Raw genomic sequence first — 20,187 nt, 5'->3', positions numbered from 1 at the left:
TGGGAGGTGGAGGTTGCAATGAGCTGAGATCACCCCATTGCACTCCAGACTGGGCGACAGGACGAAGATGGTTTTACAGGACCTTGGTTGAAAAGTAACTAGACACGGCCGGGCGTGGTGGCTCACACCTGTAATCCCACACTTCAGGAGGCCGAGGCAGGTGGATCCCTTGAGGTCAGGAGTTTGAGACCAGCCTGGCCAACATGGCGAAACCCCGTCTCTACTAAAACTATGAAAAGTTAGCCGGACGTCGTGGCGCACGCCTGTAATCCCAGCTACTCAGGAGGCCGAGGCAGGAGAATCGCTTGAACCTGGGAGGTGGAGGTTGCAGTGAGCCGAGATTGTGCCACTGCACTCCAGCCTGAGCAACAATAGTGAAACTCCATCTCAAAAAAGAAAGAAAGAAAGAAAGAAAAATGTAACTAGACTAACTAACTAAACACCTGAAGTATTCCCAGGGAGGTGAAAAATATCCAAAGACAAGGATCCAGCCTGTGAATGGCGACTGGAAAGTGGCTGCGGTCATATCACACAGAGAGTGCTGTGATGCCCAGGAGGACGGGGTACTTGTACCCTGTCTCTTTCAGAAGCTTCAGGCCTGGCTTCAGGCTTCTGTCCTGCTTGGCATTCCCCTGCGGTTTCCAACTCCTCCAAAGTCCAGCCTTTGCTGCTGTGCGGGGATTGTCTGCCCTCTACTGTACATTGTCTGTCATGGCACATGCTTGACAGATGGCCAGGAACTCAAGAGGGGGCACTCACTAATCGGGAGAGACCTTAGAGACGCACTTTTCTCCAACTCTTTTGACCATGACTCCCAGAAATATATTTTACACTGTGATTCCAAACAAAAAAGTTTCACAAAATAATTTTTACCAACCAGGCACCATGGCTCACGCCTGTAATCCCAGCACTTTGGGAGGCCGAGGCAGGTGGATCACCTGAGGTCAGGAGTTTAAGACCAGCCTGGCCAACATGGTGAAACCCTGTCTCTACTAAAGATACAAAAATTAGCCGGGTGTGATGATGTGCGCCTGTAATTCCAGCTACTCGGGAGGCTAAGGCAGGAGGATTGCTTGAACCTGGGAGGCAGAGGTTGCAGTGAGCCGAGATTGTGCCATTGCACTCCAGCCTAGGCGACAGAACAAAAATGCGTTTTTTTAAAAAAAAGTTTTTTTCTATATCAGTGAACATTACCTTGCACACCAGCAGTGGCCTGCATTTCTCACTTTGGGAATCACAGATTAGGAGATGTGTCCAAACACCTCATTTTACAGTGGGGACGGTAAGGTCCAGTGAGATGAATTCACTTATCTGAGGCCACCTACTCATCAGAGTAATTTCTCAGTCAATGGGAAGAAACAGGCTGGGGCAGTGGCTCACACCTGTAATCCCAGCACTTTGGGAAGCCGAGGCACGCAGATCACCTGAGGTCAGGAGTTCGAGACCAGCCTGGCCAACACTGTGAAATCCCGTTTCTACTAAAAATACCAAAAAAAAAAAAAAAATTAGCTGGGTGTGATGGCGTGCGCCTGTAATCTCAGCTACTTGGGAGGCTGAGGCAAGAGAATTGCTTGAATCCAGGAGGAGGAGGTTGCAGTGAGCCGAGATGGTTCCATTGCACTCCAGTCTGGGCGACAAAGCAAGACTCCATCTCAAAACAATAAAGTTTAAAAAAAGAAATGTATTGTCTTAGGCCGCTCCTGGCCAAATGCTGTGCTGAATCTATCAGTCTTAGGACTTTTAGAGAGAAGGCTCCACACGATCATCCCCTCGGAGCCCGGATATCAGGGTAGAGACACCTTGACAGAGCCATTCTGAGATCTTCCCAGGTCATACACATTCTTATTTTTGGAGATCTTATTTATGACGCATACTTTATGTACATCGGGACTTAGTCTATTTTGCGTTGCTATAAAGGAACACACGAGGCTGGATTATTTGTAAAGAAAACAGATTTATTTGGTTCACAGTTCTACAGGCTGTACAAGAAGCATGGCACCATCCTCTGCTTCTGGCGAGGGCTTCAGGGAGCTTCTACTCATGGTAGAAGGCAAAGGGGAGCAGGCATCATAGGGCATCATAGGGAAAGAGCAAAGGAGCAAGAGAGAGGGGAGCAAGAGAGACGGGCAGATTACCTGAAGTCACGAGTTCGAGACCAGTCTGGCCAACATGGTGAAATCCCGTCTCTACTAAAAATACAAAAAATTAACCAGGCGTGGTGGCACATGCCTGTAATCTCAGCTACTTGGAAGGCTGAGGCAGGACAATTTCTTGAGCCTGGGAGATGGAGGTTGCAGTGAGCCAAGGTCGTGCCACTGCACTCCAGCCTGGATGAGAGAGTGAGACTGTTTCTAAAATAAAATAAAATAAAATGTTCTTTTCTATCTAACACAATGCAACTATTCTTCATAGAAATGAAGATGCTATTCGTCTCTCCTTGAGAAAAGAGACACACAAAGTCGCAAAAGTCACTGCATCCATCTCTGGAAGAAAGTAGTAATATTCATCTCTGAGCTATGATAATTAGTCCATAAATGGAGTTGCCGTCCTGTCTGAATATTGTTATCTAAAAACTAAATTGTAAAGTTAATCTTCCACAAAATGTATATAAAATAATGAGGAGACCTCCAGCTGGACTGAAGTAAGGAGCTGGATTTACCCTCTTGCCTGAAGTAACTGAAGAAACAGACAAAAGCGGGCCCCATAATTGCCCCAGCTTACTGCCTGGAGAAAGCTTTCCAGCTGCAGAGTAGGGAGGAGCAACCCTGGCAAAGTCCTATAATCTTCCTGAGTTAAGGAGACAGAGCTGGCAGTACTGGGAGGCCAGTACAGCCAGAATACACAGGGCAGTATGCTGAAATTGAGGGTGTTGTACAGAAAGAGAACTCTAGAGAAATCAAGTATTCAGCTGAATACAGGAGAGAAGGGGATAAGGTGTTACCTTGAAGATAGGATGTATCGATGGCAGGCACCTCATGGTGGCCACAGCAATGACCTCAGCCATCAAGCATCCCCTCAGAAGATGAGACTGCAGCTCATGGAGCTGGAAGCCAGAGCTGAGGACCCAGCATCTGGCTAGAAGCCAGACCATTGGAAGATCTATGGGCAAGAAAAGGGGAGATGGTGGGGATCCTGTGCTGGCAGTTGGAGCTGGAGCAGGGACAAGGTGTGGGGAGAGAAGGCATGAGTGCGGGGCACGCAGCGATTCCCGCCCCCCCTTGCATGTTAACCTTGCCGTTCATCCTCCAAACGTGTTTTGCTTTCCCCATCTCACTGCTGCGGCTCCCTACAGCTCCCATTTCCTCCCCTCCCCTTCCTACCCGCTCGGTGCATTAGCACCCTGCAAGCTGCTTTGCCTCCAGCATTCTGCAGAAACTGCTCTTCTGGTGCCTCCTCCAGCCTCCACTTCCCCTTTCAGTCCCTGCAGTGTGAACAAGATTCAAACCGGCTGCTTCCTTCGTCCCACACCGTTTTTTCGAAATCTCATCTTTTGGCCCCACCTCTACACAAATGACCGAATCTCGTTCTCAGCTGCCTGCTGGACAATTTAAATGTCTTCCATTACCTCAACATTGGCCAGATAAAAGTCTACCGGGGCACCCTGTTCTCTCTATTGGTGCTATTTCTGCAGGCAGCTGGCCTGGCTCCGCTTTCCCCTCTCCTTGCTCTCCCTCTGCACTCGCATCCACCTGTCCTCTCCATCCCGACGATCACCACCCACATCCGAGCTCCCCTCCTCCTGGGTCAGTGCTGGAGCACATTGCCCCAGTCCCTGTTTCTAGCATCTCCCCTCTCCAATGCACCCTGAACACCACTGCCCACACCGCGTGCCCACAGCACGTTTCATCACAGCCTTCTCCAGTTTCCCACCTCATAATCCTTAGCCTGGCTTAGTCCGGCCTCTGGTCCAACTGTCCCCTAGGAATCTCCTGACTCCTCTACCTCAGCCTCTGCCCAGTCTGTCTTGCCCCTGAGGACCAGTCCTTCCTCTCCCTCCTGCTTGTCTGAGACCTGGCCCTCCTCCAAGGCTCATGACATCCCACCTCCCCTGATCCCTCCTGGGCTGTCTCTGTCCACTTCTTCAGTCCCAGAGCTTCTGCAGACTGGCCCCAAGTGTCTCTCCAGCTACACTGCAAGGCCTTTGAATCAGAGACTTGGCGCATTTCCTCCTTTGGGGTCTCCCCGGTGCTCTAGCCCAGCGCCTTTGCAGATGGTGCTCAGTGAATTTCGATAAGGGGCTGAGCTAAGAAGGCTGGAGACTGGGAGCAGAAATCCTGAGTCCTCTCACCTGGATGACCATGGGCAAGAGTTTCCCATCAGGTTGCAGTTTCAGCATGACCAGAGGGGCAGCCATGTGCTGCTGGCTACAGAGAATAATGTTGGCCTTGATCCCATCCAGCAGGGAGAAGTCAGCTTCAAACAGTGTGCCTCCCTGGGTGGGGGAAGAGGTCAAGGGCTGCTATCAGCATAAAGTATCTTCTTCCTACTCTGATTCCTCCAAGGGGGCAGAGAGAGAGAGAGGAGCTAACTTGTCTCCATCACCTACTTTTTCCAGGTAATGGATCATGTTCTTATTGCCTCATATCATTTTTGTTGTTGTTGTTTTGAATCAGGGTCTTACTCTGTTGCCCAGGCTGGAGTGCCGTGGCAGGATCACCACGGCTCACTACAGCCTTGACTTCCTTGGGCCCAGGTGATCCTCCCACCTCAGCCTCCAAACAGATGGGACTACAGGTGCATGCCACTACACCAAAAATTACAGATGCTAATTTTTGTATTTTTGTAGAGACAGGGTTTCACCACGTTGCCTAGGCTGGCCTCCAACTTCTGGGCTCAGGTGATCCTCCCGCCTCGACCTCCCAAAGTGCTGGAATTACAGGTGCAAGCCACTGTGCCCAGCCTTATAATTTTTATACATAGTTGAATGAGCCTCAATTGCACAGAGGAGGAAACAGATAATCAGAGAGGTTGGGTATTTTGCTGAGGTCACACAGCTTACAAATAGCAGAACCAGGATTCACATCCAAGCCTATCTGCCCTGTAGTCCCATGAATTTCCTCTCTGTTGTTCCATGTCGCCTCTTGATTAACAGCCACAGCACTCTGACCCTGATTCTCTTACTCTGCACACTCCCTGAATCCCTAGCACCAAGGGCCAGTTATGTTTCTTCATTTGACCCTGTTTCTATCAACCATTCCACCTTGCACGCCCTCCCTCCGCAGCTAGTCTCGTGTGGGAAGGAGGCCGAGTCGCTGAGCTTCTCCAGGATCCCTCAGCACCTCTCCTGCAGAATCCCTCCTTGCTGGCTGGCAGCAAGCCCGGCCCAGAGTGGGTCCCGCAGCAGCATCACTGACACTAGCCCACCCTGCTTCACTGCTGAGCCTCCTCAGGGCTCTGATGTCCATACCTTTAGCTCCTTCTCCAGCTGGGCCTGCAGTTCCTCCATGCCTGGAGGGAACACAAGGCGGGCAGGAAGGTGAGCAGAGCGCCTCAGCACCATGGGGTTGGCGCCATTAAGAAACTGGTACCCAAATAAGGCATCTTCCTTCCAGGAGTCCTGCACGCGCTCTGGGGAAGGCAGTTGTTTAGCAAGTTGTGGGATCTGAGCTCTTGGTCCTTCCAACCCCACCAACCATGCCCCCTTGACACCAGCCTACCAGAGGGACCCCAGTCTCTGGTCTCCACACCCTGCTTCTTTCAGTTCCTCTGGGTTGGGTGGGATCTGGGGGTAAGAGTCCTGGGAGACATATTGGGGTGAGGGGACTGACCAGCCACCTTGCTCTGGCCACACCAAAAATCCAGTTGAAGTCATTCAGATGGCTCCAGCAAGTCAGAACATTATTTTATTTTATTTTTGAGATGGAGTCTCGCTCTGTCACCAGGTTGGAGTGTAGTGGCGCAATCTCGGCTCACTGCAACCTCCACCTCCACCTCCCGGGTTCAAGCAATTCTCCTGCCTCAGCCTCCGGAGTAGCTAGGACTACAGGCGCCGGCCACGACGCCCAGCTAATTTTTCTATTTTTAGTAGAGACGGGCTTTCACCATATTGGCCAGGATGGTCTCAATTTCTTAATGTCATGATCTGCCCGCCTCAGTCTTTATAGGTATGAGCCACCATGGGCAAAGGGTTTGAGCATCATTCTGAGACTCCAGCATGACCACCACAGGCACCAATCTTGGGCCAGTCCAGTGCAGTGCAGCCCATAAGCCCCTTGGCTTCCACTAGACCAGGACACCGCCCTCTCACCCAGCCTCCCCTTGCTCTCACCCCTTAGCCAGTGAAACCTCAAAGTCAACTCTCTTGTCTTCCAGAAATCGCTCATCCACAGGGAGGTCACTTAGTTTCGTCCCAGCCAGTCAGAATTAACCCATCCTTCCAGTTTCCCCACCTGTGGGGCGGGAAGGAAATAAGGCCTGGGGGCTGGAAGCATCAGCAGCTCAGGTGGGGCCAGGGGAGAAGGGCTCACCGGTACAGCTTCCTTCTCTCTTCCAGCTCCTCTTCCCGGTGTTTCTGGAACAGGCCCTGAGGGTCTTCGCCCACAGTGCGGCCTAGAAGGACAGGGGAGGGCTTGGCCAGTGACTTTTGGTGAGATCCTCTTCTCGCCCCTGCCAGGAGAGCCTCATCACCCCGTCCTTCTGTGTGGCCCCTGCCCCCTCAGCATCACGCCCCTCCCCCAGGCTCCAGCCACTCTGTGCCAGCTGCAGCCACCGCCCCTTCGACACCCCCAAAGACCCCGGCGCTCCAGGTTCCAGCACCTCCATCCTGCGCTCTCTTCTCCACAAGCGCATCCCCCCAGCTTCTCTCGCACCCCAGAGGCCTCCTGACACCCCCAGCCCCGCGCTCACCGGTGCCTTCGGGCAGGCTCAGGACGCCGTCGCCCTCCACCCAGCGGTAACAAGGGAATCTGACCTCGTCCCCGGCTCCGGGGCCCTGCACGGAGATCCAGCTGCAGAACCAGGCGTCGTCCTGAAGGAGGGGCCGTTTGCGCAGTTTCACAAACAGCAGCGGCCCCAGGTACTCCGGTTCTTTCACCTTGACTTCTGTCTCCTGCGGGCGACATTAGAGGCTCAGCCCCGGTGGGGACGGGCGGGAGGGGCACCCGGCTGAGCCCTGCTCCCTCCAGAGCCCACGCCCTTCCTTGGAGGCTCTGAGAGGAGGAGACGTATCGGGGTGGGGGGACTGAGCCAGAGAGAGAGAGGGACCGCGCCGAGCTGGTGGCCTCAGGACTCAGTTCTGCGGGGACGGGGAGGGCAGGTGGGAAGGTCCGCACCTGCTCTCACTTTCTTCTCCCTGTGGTCGTTGACTGTGCCAAGCGCTGGACTGGGCCGGCGCCGCGCCTTGGACGAGCGCGCTGTGAAGCCAGGACGCGCCGGTGGCAATTCCCGCTGTGCGACCATCCCCCGCCCCCACCCCGCCCAAGACTGAGGACCTGCAGGGGCCCCACCGGCCTGGGGACAACCTTCCCGGAGACCTGGAGGCGGAGAGGGCTCAGCCAGGGAGAGTGAGAGAAAGGGAAGGCAGGGGAAAGGCGCGCCGGGCAGAGCGAGCAGCGGAGATGGGAGGGCGCGCAGCATCTTGGAGCTGGAGCTCAGAGCCCAGGTGTGGGGAGTCAGCAGGTCCAGAGGCTCTCGAAGGTGGCGCCAAGGGCTTTGGATTTGGTCCCGAGAACAAGCGGGAGCCATTCGAATGCGTTAAGCAGGGGGAGTGAATTAGGGAGAAATCATTCTGGCTTCAGAAGGCCTTGGAAGGTCTGCAGCAGAGGCGGTGAGGCCGCTGGAGGTTTGAAATGGCTTTTAAAACAGAGAAAGCGGGAGGACCGACGACGGCTCCGGCCACCACAGTTTCCAGACACCAGAGCTGTGTGGAATGAGGGGCGCCCAGGGCCATCCCCTTAATTCCAAGGAGATGGAGTAGCGGGAACATGTATTGAGCGTTTACTGTGTGTCACCAACTGCCCACCACAGGGAGGAAAAAAGGGAAGAGGGAGCGCCTTTCCACCTTCCGTGCCCCGTCCCCTCACCATGGAGTCGCGGGGCAACCTGCTCCGTGCGCATTTTCTCTCTTTCTGGCTCCCTTCACCAGCGATGCGGGAGATGCTCAGGGTCTAGAACTGACTGCGCCGGATTCTTGTTTAGGGGGAGGTGAAGCGAGGGAGGAGGCGCGGGAGACACCGGGGGAGGCAGGAGGAGAGGGCTGGGAGGTGGGAAGAGGCGAGGACCTCTTTCGGGCATGTTCCTTTGACGTTCCTGAGACACACATCCAGATTTGGGGATCTGGGAGAGGGCTAGAGCAGTGATGGGAATTTGGGGTTTCGCGGAAGAAAAGAAGTAATAGGACCGGGTAGATATGACATGAGATATGACAGGAGGTGGGTCGGGAAATCGAGAGTGCTCTCCTGTCTTGACTCCCCATCCCTTCCCTCTCATCACCCACCCCACCCCAGGTGATAAAGCCCGAAAGGTCAGAGATCCAACAGCGCAAGCAGTTGAAACAGTTTTTTAAAATAGAGAAAGCGGGAGGACCCACGGCCGCTCGGGTGACCGCTGAGTTTCCAGACAAGGGAGCTCTGGGCAGTGAGGGGCGCACAGGAGCATCTCCCCAGTTCCAAGGAGTTCGGGTAGCCGGAAATTTTATTAAGCGCTTACTGTGTGCCACCTGCGTGTTTTCTGTCCAAATCAGAAAAGGATTTGGACAGAAAACAGGCAGGAAGAAGGAACCAACGCCTGGTACAGCAGGCAGGCGAGGCAGCGGTAGGACTTATGCACGTGTATGCAAGCCTGGATGGCTGGGAAGCCAACCTCCATGTAAAGACAAGCGCAGTGACACAGATACACACGCCTCACAAGCTGGATTGCAAGAGAGGGTGAAGTAGGCGAGGAGACCCAGTCAGCCGTGGCATTTCAGGAAGGTACATTTAGGCCACCGAAATTCATTCCACCAACTTTGCACACTTGTCTTCCTTGTGCCAGGCTCTGGGACTCATTCCTTTTGAGGGTAAAAGTCTCTGCCTCCCTGGGCTCCTGCCCCACAGGTGCTCCCACAGCTCGGCACCGCCCCCTCGCCATTCCGGAGCCAGCGCCGGCTGAGTGGGCCTGGCTGGAGCCACCGTCCCCTTACTCCTCCATGCCCCGGGACCCGAAGAGGGAGCCGTGGTTTCCCGAACTTCTCACGCCCCTCCAGGCTTTTCCTCTGTTGGGCAGGTGACCATTCGGTGTCTTTGCTTGTTATGGCCGCTGCCATCGCCATGGAGACAGGTGAGTAGCGCTCTGAGCCTGGAGTCTCCGAAGACAGAACTCTCCTTGGCACAGACCGCTTCTTCCGCTTCCCCGGGGCCTCCTTCCAGGCCTCACTCTCGGCAGGGTTAGTATTTGGACAGGGAGGAGAGGAGGCTCTTGTAGCATCTCGAAAGGCTAAGGTACTCTGCAGTTTTGCTAATTTGGTTTATTTGCACATCTTTGCTATTCAGACACGACCCCACCAGCTTCCCAGCATGGGTGAGACTAACGGAGAGGACTTGTGTCTTAAAGCATGTCCTCCTTGTGTCTTAAAGTGTGTCCTTGATTGGTTTTCTGCTTCTCATATGAGCTTGCATACGTTTGAAATATCGTCGCCAGACTTGTGTATCATGCTGCTACTTGTGCTTCTTACATATGCATATGCTCCATCATCTTTTAGGCTCTTTGGAGTCTCTTGTTCAGTTTGCATCCTAAGTTTTTATTTATTTATTTATTTATTTATTTATTTTTTGAGGCGGAGTCTCGCTCTGTCGCCCAGGCTGGAGTGCAGTGGCCGTATCTCAGCTCACTGCAAGCTCCGCCTCCCGGGTTCACGCCATTCTCCTGCCTCAGCCTCCCGAGTAGCTGGGACTACAGGCACCGCCACCGCGCCCGGCTAATTTTTGTATTTTTTAGTAGAGACGGGGTTTCACCGTGTTCGCCAGGATGGTCTCGATCTCCTGACCTCGTGATCCGCCCGTCTCGGCCTCCCAAAGTGCTGGGATTACAGGCTTGAGCCACCGCGCCCGGCCCCTAAGTTTTTCTTAACTGACTCAGCACGTAGCTTTTGCGAAACTTAATCACTGTTAACAATTGTTACAATGCATTATTAAAATAGGGGAAGTCACAGTTCTTACAGCCTACCTTAGTGATCACTGTTAAAATTCCTACACAGTGGCCCACGAGTGGTAGGTATTGTGTCCGATTTGTGCTGCTGTTTTCTTTAATGATTTCTCTTTACCTTTAAAGTCAACCCTCTTCCATGACTGTTATGTCTCACTACAATCCTGCTATGTAGAGGTGGCATGCTGTCCCAATGGACCATGCTCTAGCTTTCCGAGCTGCTAGAACTGTCAGTGTTTCTCAGCCTCGGCACTATTGACATTTTGGGACCAGTGATTCTTTATTGTTGGCAGAGGGAAGGGTGTTGACCTGTGCACTGTAGGATATGAGGTGGCATCCCTGGCCTCTACCCCCCACCCCCCAACTTGTCCACCAAACTAAAATGTCTCTAGAGGTTGCCATATATCCCCTGGAGGACAAAATCACACTTAGTTGAGGACCACTGTCCCACATAATATGTAAATGGCATCATGTCATTCCCCTGTTGGAAACCCTTCAATGTTTTCCTATTGACCTTAGAATAAATTTCAAATTCCTTACTGTGGCTTAGAAGACCTTCTGTGGACTGGCCCCTGCTTGCTTTTAACTCCTCCCTTCCGTTCTGCTTCCGTGTCTATATAATTGCCTCTCTCTCCCTCCAGCCACACTGGCCTTCTTTCTGTTCCTTGAACATTCAGAGCTTGTTCCCATCTACCCTCTGTACTTGCTATTCTTCTGCCTAGAATGCACATGTTCCAGATCACTGTTCATTCACACATATCTCAGATTAAATGTTACCTAATCAGCAAGGCCTTCCCCGACCATTTTATCAAAAGAAGCCCCTTACTTCCATTCTCTATCACATGACCCATATATTTCCTTCATAGTGCTAATCACAATAGAAAATTGTCTCGTTTCGTCATTGCTTGTCTGCCTTTTCACCAGAGTGTAAGCTCCACTACAGCTGGGACTTTGGTTTTTTTTACTGCTATAGCCCAAGTTCCCAGAATACAGGCAGTCCCCAACTTAAGATGGTTTGACTTATGATTTTTTGACATTACAATGGTACAAAAGCGACATTCAGTAGAAATAGTACTTTGAGCCCTCATACAACCATTGTTTTTCACTTTTAGTATGGTATGCAATAAATTACATGAGATATTCAACATTTTATTATAAAATGGGCTTTCTGTTAGATGATTTTGCTCAACGTTAGGTGTTCTGAGCATGTTTAAGGTAGGCTAGGCTATGATGTTTAGTAGCTTAGGGATATTAAGTGCCTTTTCAAATTACCATATTTTCAACTTACAATAGTTTTAATGGGAGGTAACCCCATTGTAAGTGGGGGAGTATCTAGTACCTGGCACAGAGCAGGTTCTCAATAAATATGACTGCTCTCCATCTTCTTCAAACCTCAGACCAGGTTTCAATGGCCTCCTCTCTTCTAAGATTATTTTTGCTTGCTGGTGAGTTTACTGTCATTTTTAACTACATCTAACCTACCTAGAAAAAGTGTATGGATGGGAGTGCCAGGTACAAAGACTTAGCATAAAGACAACCACCAGTTACTTTGAAACATAAACAAAGGCCATTAATGTTTTATGAGTCTGTTCCTTGCCCCTCAAGTTGCTAGCAGGCATGGAATCATTCCACAGGTCATGATTTCAGTTTGGTCTCTGTTCCTAAGGGGTGAAGGTCTTCGGAGGGCTGTGGATCCCAAACTCACCTGGCTCAGAGGCTCAAACAGCCTCTTTGTCCATCAAGCCGGTTTAGACAGCATCCTGGGCATGAAAATCTTTTGTGCTGGCTTCAAGTGAAAATAGTTCACTGGGTCAAAAGTAGGCTGGTCCAAGACGCCGGATGGTCAATAAACGTTGGCTGTGTTCAGAAACTGCGGCTTGGCTGTTTCTTACATTGATTTATGGTTTGTTTCCATGAAACCGAAAATGATTGGTCCACCTGGCAGCTGGCTGGCTGGCTGGCAACTGGAGGCCTTTCTGTCCTGGCTGAGGGCCCTGGCCCCTTGGTGGCCTTTGGGAAGCAGCATCTCATCGGGCCGGTTTTTCGTTCTGGCGGGCGGCCGGCTTGGCCCGCGGGGCTGGGCTCTCCGCGAAGTGCAGAGCCGTCTCCACCCTCAGGGACGAGGCCCTGATGTGGCGGGAGGTCGTTTCCGTGCGCTGCGAGGAGGATTCCACGTGCCGGGAGGACGCCTCGAGGATGCCAGGGAGCCGCTTCCCCAAGGGGGAGAGGGAGGGCCCCTCGCTGCGGCGCTGGGAGGTCTCCACCCGCCGGGACGACGTCTCCACGCGGTGGGACGAGGTCTCCACACGGTGGGACGAGGTCTCCACGCGGACTGTGGACGTCTCTGTGTAGCGGGTGGTCCCCACCCGGGGAGAAGACTGCTTGGCCCCTCGGGCTGAGGCCATTCTGCCGGCGTGAGGGGGCCAGGGAGGCCTCGGGGCACCCCCCAGCCCAACGGTCACCGCAGGCAGAAGAGAGGAAAACTACGGTACTGCCAGAGCCGGGAGCGCCACAACACGATGACGTGGAAACACCATGGTCCTTCGAAGGCTAAAAACACTGGGCTCCTGCCCCTCAGGCGCTCCCACGGCCCGGGCCCCGCCCCCTCGCTACTTTGGAGCCAGCGCGGGTGGAGCCATCCCAGGGCTGGCCGGGGATGGGCGGAGCCGCCCGGCCCCATATCCCACAGTGCCCCGGGACCGGAAGAGAGAGCCGTGGTTTCCGGAACTTCCCCCGCCACTCTGGGCTTTTGCTCGGTCAGGCTGGTGGCGTTTTGGTATCTTCGTTTGTTATGGCCGCTGCCGTCGCTATGGAGACAGGTGAGTAGCTCTCTGATCTTGGAGTCTTCGCAGATGGAACTCCCCTCGGCCCAGACCGCTTCCCCATGGCCTCCTTCCAGGCCTTATTCTTGGCAGGGTTAATATTTGGACAAGGTGAGAAGGCTCTTGTAGCGTCTAGAAAGACTAAGGTACTCTTTGCAGTTTTCCTAATTTGGTTTGTTCGCACATCTTTGCTATTCAGACACCACCCCACCAGCTCCCCGGCGTGGGTGAGACTAAGGGAGAGGACTTGTGTGTTAAACCGTGTCCTCCTTGATTGGTTTTCTGCTTCTCACATGAGCTTGCTTAAGTTTGAAATATCGTCGCCGGACTTTATGTATCATTCTGCTACTGGTGCTTCTTATATGCATACGCTCCATGATCTTTTAGGTTCTCCGCAGTCTCTTGCATCCTAACTTTTTCTTAACTGATTCAGCACGTAGCTTTTGCAAAACTTAATCACTGTTAACAATTGTTATAACGCATTATTAAAATAGGGGAAGCCATAGATGTTACAGCCTACCTTAGTGATCACTGTTAAAATTCTTACATAGTGGCCCACGAGTGGTAGGAATTCTCCGTTTGTGTTGCTGCTTTCTTTGATGATTTCTCTTTAATTTTGGAGAAACTTCTAACGCCTTTTAATCAGGGCTCCGCTTTTCTTAGATTTCGAAGAAAGGTTTATCTCTCCCCACTCCCAGTTTAGGAAGACTATCTCAGCATTAGTCAGGTTTCTTTATTGCTCTTTCCTTACTACAAATCAGTATTATATGCAGTAACCCTTACTTTCCATGATTTTTGCTGTCTTGTCTCCTAGATGATGCTGGAAATCGACTTCGGTTTCAGTTGGAGTTGGAATTTGTGCAATGTTTAGCCAACCCAAATTACCTTAATTGTAAGTTGTTAAGCACCTCATTAAATTGAGTAGCTATTAATGATTTCTGACAGAAGAGTTGCAATTCAAAATAGTATCTACGTTTACACATTCTCAATTGAATGACATTACACTTACGCTGGTATATAGATATAATTGCGCACTGGGATTTGTGTTTTGAATTCAATGCGTGTTGGTGGTGGGGGTTTTATGTAAATAGATCCTTTACATTAGGGGTAACAAAGCATAGTTTAAAGATTGGTTTGACCTACAGACATTTTTTTTTTTTAATGCTTTTCAGTTCTTGCCCAAAGAGGTTACTTCAAAGACAAAGCTTTTGTTAATTATCTTAAATACTTGCTTTACTGGAAAGACCCAGAATATGCCAAGTATCTAAAGTAAGTTTAATTTTTATAATCCTAAGCATGTGTATACTTTATGATATAATATATTTCTTCGTTTCACATTGGCAAAAATGTATTTGGAATCTCTCCACTTCTTTTCGTTGTCACCATCTTAATACAAGACACCCTCATCTCTAACTTGTATCACTGCAGTAATCTACTCCCTGGTTATCTCTGCTTCCACTTTTACCTTCCTGCCCACCTCTCCACCCCAAACCAAACCAAGCAAAACAGCTTTCTACACAGAAACCAACTTAATCATTTAAAAATATAAATCAGAACACTTTACTTTCTTGCTTAGAACCTTTCAATGACTTTCCATACCATGCAGAATAAAATCCAGTCTCTTTTCTTGGGCTAAAGCCCTATATGATCTGGCCCTGCCTTGTCTGACCTTGTCTTTCACCACCCTCCCCATCTCACCAGGTTTCTGGTCCCGAAGAACTCACAGTCTGTAAGTGAAGTGACGTAAGCCATGGGCTGAAATTAAAAGAGGGTATCTGTAAGGAAGGTGTTTCTGGGGTTATTTGGAGGAGGTGATCTTAACCTGAGTCTTAGAGTTGCTTTCTTTTATTTAAGGCCTCTTATGTGCCAGAAACAGTGCTAAATGCTTCATATGCATTAACTTATTTTTATATATATATATATATTTTTTTTTTTTTTTTTACCATTCAGGTCATTCAGCAGACACTTTCATGTTAAGGCTTACTGAATTGCAAGAAGCATATAACCACAAACCTATTCCCTTTTAATGATTTAAAAAAAAACAAACAAAAAAAACCACCTTGAACTCATCCCTGCTTTGTCTTAAGCAGGTAGAAAGCAATAGTGAACCTTTAAAAAAAAAAAAAAAAGTTTGAGAGGAAAATGTTTCAAACTTGTTTTGAAGTCACTTTTCTGTGTCCAATAACAATTGACTCACGAAGCATATACATCTTATGTTGCCTGCAGGACCCTTTGCACCTTTTCTGGCTTTTTATCCATTTAATAATCCAAAGAAAAGACTTTTAAGAAAAATAGATTTCAACGAATGTTGTATGTATGTAGATTTACAGACTCAGTGTTGGAAGCCTTAGCCACCAACAAGTTTAATCTTACCCACAACGTTGCTGAGAGATGGTCATCTACACTCTGGAGGTTTTCATTGAACCTATGTTACTCTGTCAGGGACAGCTGATTCGATTGTTAGCCAGATGTTAGAAAGTTCTTCCTTATATTGTGATATAAAGTCTCTCCTTGTAGCTCTAGTCTGATTGTAGTGTTATCCTTCATCTATCTGCAGTCACATGAAGTCTATTTGTCCCACTACTGGTGACATTAATTTTGATAACTTGGTTGTCCCTGGATTGAGCTAGAACCATTCTGTACCCTCTTGAGGACAACAACCTTCCAGATACTTACATTCAAGAGAGATTGCAGATTAACCCCTTTTGGGCATTCAGTCTGCAGAAGATTTTAGTTTTTTTTTTTTTAATACTTGCCAACATTTGAAGATCAGAAAGTTTTATATAACAAATGCAGATTTCCCGCTACTCTTTCAAATCTGGAAGATCTAGTAACCATAGATCTTAATTCTCCCAAGTCAACAACTGGCTGAAGCTGAGAGCAGCTGTCACTACTAGCTGCTTTCCACCTGGCGGAAGAGACACTTTCTACCACTTGGCCTGCTCCATTGACAGCCAGTAGGTGTCACTGTAACATCTCTCTCCATCTGTTTTTCTCAACTGCCCTCAGCCGTGGTGCCGAGGTGTCCAGGAGTTCAGGCTCCCTCCACTGGATGTTTGGCAGTTGTACTTGATGCAGTTCAGCCAAGAACTAAACACAGGCCTTCATGTGTGGTCAGAGTACAGTGGGCCAGAGGTCCTTTCTTTTCTTCCCGTGGACATATACCTCCATTAATTCACCTTAAGTTTATGTTACTTTTGAGGGTGGGGGTGGGGAGAGGATCACATTGTTGACTTGCTGGGAGCATTATGTCCATTAAAATCCTTCAGTTATTTTCATCAATGTTCTCCCTATCTTGTTTATTTTTAAAAACACCAAATGCGGAACTTCCCTTTTATACTGCTGCCGTTTCATCTTGTTGACATGTAGCCTATCAGAGTACGATTCTCTGTTGTCATCTAATGTATTCTGATGTACTCACTGCATGTCTGAATTCTAGTTACTGACTAAATGCTGCTTGAGACCATTCTCTTGGTTGTCACATTATTTTACAGTTGAAGAAACTGAACCTTAGGGAGGTTAAGTACCTTGTTAAAGGCCACCCGGCTGGAACTTACATCCTGGTTCATTTTAACTGCTAATGCTGTCATGAAAGGGAGTTAGCCAGGGCAGGTGTGAATAGAGCATTCTAGCATAAGCAACCAACAATTAGAGCAACTGTGTATTTTTAGTGCGTAGATAGCAAACCTTTACTGTCTTGGAAGTTACTATCTTAGAAGCATGTATTAAGCCATCTATTCAATGTGGTGTTCACATCATCAGCATTGGTTTCATTTGGAAGCTTTGTAGAAATGCAGAGCTCAGGCCCCACTCCAGGCCTAAGGAATCCATCAGCATTTTAAGAAGTGGTTCATATACACATTAAAGTTTTAGAATCATTGCTGTAGTATCCTATTTTCCACACTTGAGTCATTTGCATATCACTTGTGCAACTTTGACTTTATCTGCTTACTTCCTCTCCACACCTGTGGTATTTCTCGTCAGGCAGAGACCAAAGACTGAGAAAAGAAATAAGACAGAGACAAAGTATAGAGAAAGAACAGTGAGCCCAGGGGAACGGCGCACTCAGCATGCGAGGACCTGCACCGGCGCCGGTCTCTGAGTTCCCTCAGTATTTATTGATCATTATTTTTACTATCTTGGTGAGGCGAGTGTAGCAGGGCAACAGGTAGGGAGAAGGTCAGCCGGGAAACATGTGAGCAAAGGAATCTGTATCATGAATAAGTTAAAGGAAGGGTGCTGTGCCTGGATGTGCACATAGGCTAGATTTATGTTTCACTTTCCACAAACATCTCAGTGTAGCAAAGAGCAACAGAGCAGTATTGCTGCCAGCGTATCTCGCCTCCAGCCACAGGGCGGTTTTCTCCTATCTCAGAATAGAATGAATGGGAATGGGCAGCTTTACACTGAGACATTCCATTCTCAAGGACTAGCAGGAGACAGAAGCCTTCCTCTTATCTCAGCTGCAAAGAGGCCTCCCTCTTTCACTCCTCCTCCTCAGCACAGACCTTTTACGGGTGTCGGGCTGGGGGCTGTAAGGTCTTTCCTTTCCCACGAGGTCATATCACAGGTTGTCTCAGTCGGGGGAAACCTGGACAATTCCCAGGCTTTCTTCGGCAGGGGTCCCTGCGGCTTTCTGCAGTGCATTGTGCCCCTGGTTAATCGAGAATGGAGAATGGCGATGACTTTACCAAGCATACTGCCTGCAAACATATTGTTCACAAGGCACATCCTGCACAGCCCTAAATCCATTAAACCTTGATTCAATACAGCACATGTTTCTGTGAGCATGGGGCTGGGGCTAAACGTACAGATTAACAGCATCTCAAAGCAGAACAATTTCTCTTAGTACAGATCAAAATGGAGTTTCTTATGCCTTCCTTTTCTACATAGACACAGTAACAATCTGATCTCTCTTTTCCCCACACTTCCTATATTTTAATGTATTTTAATTGTCTCAGTTAGTTTTTGTCTTTTCAACTTGAAATAATTTCACTTACAAAATAGCTGGAAAAATAGTAAAGATAATTCCTGTATTTTCTTCACCCAGATATTCCAAATGTCTAACACTACAATCAGCAAAAATCAGCACATTAATATTGTTACCTAATCTACAGACCTCACTCACATTTTGCCAGTTGTTCTGCTGGGGTGCTGTATGTAGTACAGGTTCCAGTCTAGGCTGTTGTCCTACTGGGGTGCTGTATGTAGTATGGGCTTTAGTCTAGGCCTGTTGTCCTGCTGGGGTGCTGTATGTAGTACAGGATCAAATCTAGGCTGTTGTCCTACTGGGGTGCTGTATGTAGTACAGGATCCAGTCTAGGCTGTTGTCCTGCTGGGGTGCTGTATGTAGTATAGGATCCAGTCTAGGCCTGTATGTTGCATTTTGCTGTCACGTCTTAGTCTCCTTTCATCTCAGTGGTCTTTTCTTTTCCATGACTATGACAGAAATGATTTTGTATCCTTCATGTATCTGCAGTCACATGAAGTCTATTTGTCCCACTACTGGTGACATTAATTTTGATAACTTGGTTGAGGGTGGTACCTTCTAGGTTTCTCCATATTAAGTTACTATTTTTCCTTATGTATTTAATAAGTATCTTATGGGGAAATCCTTTGAGACTATGTAAATATCATATTACATGCCCATTTTAGCATCTTTTGAAGATATTTATTTGAAACATTTTTTACTGTGATTTTCGAATTCTGTCATTCTGCATTTATTAGTTTGGAATTCGATTGTAAGGCAGTACATTCCCTTGTTTTCTATTTATTATTTTATTAAAGAAATTTACATCCATTTAGTATGGACTTTTGGATTCTTATTTTTATCCTGTGAATTAGAATTATGTATTTTCTTGCTCTGAGTATTCTAGATTTGGCCACTGGGAGTCCCTTCAAGTTGGTTCCTGAATACTTTTGATCGTCCCAATAATTTTTAGCACTTTTTCTTCTGGCACTACGTAATGTTCCAGGCTCATCTTGTACTTTCCCTCTCTTATCCCTGAATCACCCTTTTCTCCAAGGAAACCTGCTCCTTGGATACCACAATCTGGACATTGTGTGTTCATTAGTACCACAGTGTCATTGCTTCTAGGCCCTCTCAGTACACAAAGCTCAAGAACTCTATGTTTGTATGTGTATACATGCACACATGTATACATCTGTTTATCCTGTCTACCTATATTAAAAACCCTAAGTACATACTAATGTTTTCAATACCAGCTCAGTAACACAGGATTCATTCTAGCCTTTTTCCTTTCCTTGTCTATAACTCCTTTTCTGATAGCCAGAAATTTGGCTGTCCTTATCCACAGTATATTTACTTGTCCAATCCTAGAGTATATCTAATTTCAGAGTTGGTATATCCCTGTGGACAACAAGAGTATAATGTATGTGCATAGTTCTCTTTCAAACCAACTCACTTTTAAATGAAAGTTGTCTTTTTATCACTATTGATAGGAAAACAAAGAACTATCAATTAAACACAGAATTAGTAAAATATGTTCATGTTCTTCACGTTGGAAACCACTAGAAGGGAATAGCATGGTTTGTCCCTACATTTTCACTCTGCTTACCAGTTACTGTGTTGTGTGGCCCTGAGCAAGTTTAAATTTAATCTTTCTGAACTTAAACCTTCTCACTTTCGAAAATATTGCTGAACACTGACCTTTGATGACCAATCAGGGAAAACACCCTATGCTACCAGTGTGTACTAAGTTACTATTAAAGAAATGGTAGGCTACAAGATCATTTTTAAGAGAATAACTTAATTAGACCTTGGCATTATTTACTCAAATTATGTTGTTCATTTACTTATAAACTTAAACTCAGGTACCCTCAGTGTTTACACATGTTAGAGCTGCTCCAATACGAACACTTCCGAAAGGAGCTGGTGAATGCTCAGTGTGCGAAATTCATTGATGAACAGCAGATTCTACATTGGCAGCACTATTCCCGGAAGCGGATGCGCCTTCAGCAAGCCTTGGCAGAGCAGCAGCAGCAAAATAACACGTCGGGAAAATGAAAAACCGGATACAGATGAGGCTCTCAATACATGTATATAATGTATTTCTTTTGTACAGTGAAGACAAAATACCTTTATTATGGTAGCCCCTAGAACCTTTAGTGTGCTTTTTAATCCAACTTTTTATTGTTAATAGACTATTTCTTTTAAACCTGAATTGGTCTACTTTGATTTCCCTGTGGATTTGTAAGGTGTTTTCTTTTTTATGCATTTAGCATA

General features: G+C 48.2%; 2 protein-coding genes across 8 annotated transcripts; one reads left to right on the top strand and one right to left on the bottom strand.

Moving 5' to 3' along the window:
• Positions 1-1,963: 1,963 nt before the first annotated feature.
• On the bottom strand, positions 1,964-12,784 carry C16H17orf100 (chromosome 16 C17orf100 homolog). 7 transcript variants are annotated; one of them, XM_073004652.1, is made up of 9 exons: positions 11,825-12,150; positions 6,911-7,048; positions 6,269-6,549; positions 5,658-5,737; positions 5,408-5,568; positions 4,289-4,432; positions 3,321-3,421; positions 2,942-3,099; positions 1,964-2,189 (listed from the first exon to the last, which is right to left on the bottom strand). In XM_073004652.1, the coding sequence occupies exons 5-8, from the start codon at positions 5,498-5,500 to the stop codon at positions 3,036-3,038; spliced, it is 402 nt and encodes a 133-aa protein (XP_072860753.1). In that variant the 5' UTR covers positions 5,501-5,568; positions 5,658-5,737; positions 6,269-6,549; positions 6,911-7,048; positions 11,825-12,150; the 3' UTR covers positions 1,964-2,189; positions 2,942-3,035. The 7 variants fall into 7 exon arrangements, with proteins under 7 accessions (XP_072860753.1, XP_072860752.1, XP_072860750.1 ...); XM_073004651.1 differs by having other exon boundaries at positions 5,408-5,737; XM_073004649.1 differs by having other exon boundaries at positions 1,964-2,186; positions 5,408-6,549.
• A 27-nt stretch (positions 12,785-12,811) lies between these two features.
• Positions 12,812-20,125, top strand: MED31 (mediator complex subunit 31). Its single transcript, XM_008010054.3, has 4 exons — positions 12,812-12,938; positions 13,756-13,833; positions 14,114-14,210; positions 19,776-20,125. The coding sequence occupies exons 1-4, from the start codon at positions 12,911-12,913 to the stop codon at positions 19,966-19,968; spliced, it is 396 nt and encodes a 131-aa protein (XP_008008245.2). The 5' UTR covers positions 12,812-12,910; the 3' UTR covers positions 19,969-20,125.
• The last annotated feature ends 62 nt before the right edge of the window (positions 20,126-20,187 follow it).

The sequence above is a fragment of the Chlorocebus sabaeus genome, chromosome 16 (genome assembly GCF_047675955.1).
Source record: "Chlorocebus sabaeus isolate Y175 chromosome 16, mChlSab1.0.hap1, whole genome shotgun sequence".
NCBI classification, from domain to species: Eukaryota; Metazoa; Chordata; class Mammalia; order Primates; family Cercopithecidae; genus Chlorocebus; species Chlorocebus sabaeus.
This window is presented reverse-complemented; position numbering and strand designations above follow the sequence as displayed.

Coding starts and splice junctions, on each gene's coding strand:
- C16H17orf100 (XM_073004648.1), bottom strand. CDS start 5,500: ATGGTGCTGAGGCGCTCTGCTCACCTTCCTGCCCGCCTTGTGTTCCCT. Junction 3,422..4,288: donor TCTTGCCCATGGTCATCCAG/GTGAGAGGACTC, acceptor TTCACACTGCAG/GGACTGAAAGGGGAAGTGGA. Junction 3,100..3,320: donor GGTGCTAATGCACCGAGCGG/GTAGGAAGGGGA, acceptor TCTTGCCCATAG/ATCTTCCAATGGTCTGGCTT.
- MED31 (XM_008010054.3), top strand. CDS start 12,911: ATGGCCGCTGCCGTCGCTATGGAGACAG. Junction 12,939..13,755: donor TGCCGTCGCTATGGAGACAG/GTGAGTAGCTCT, acceptor CTTGTCTCCTAG/ATGATGCTGGAAATCGACTT. Junction 13,834..14,113: donor CAACCCAAATTACCTTAATT/GTAAGTTGTTAA, acceptor AATGCTTTTCAG/TTCTTGCCCAAAGAGGTTAC.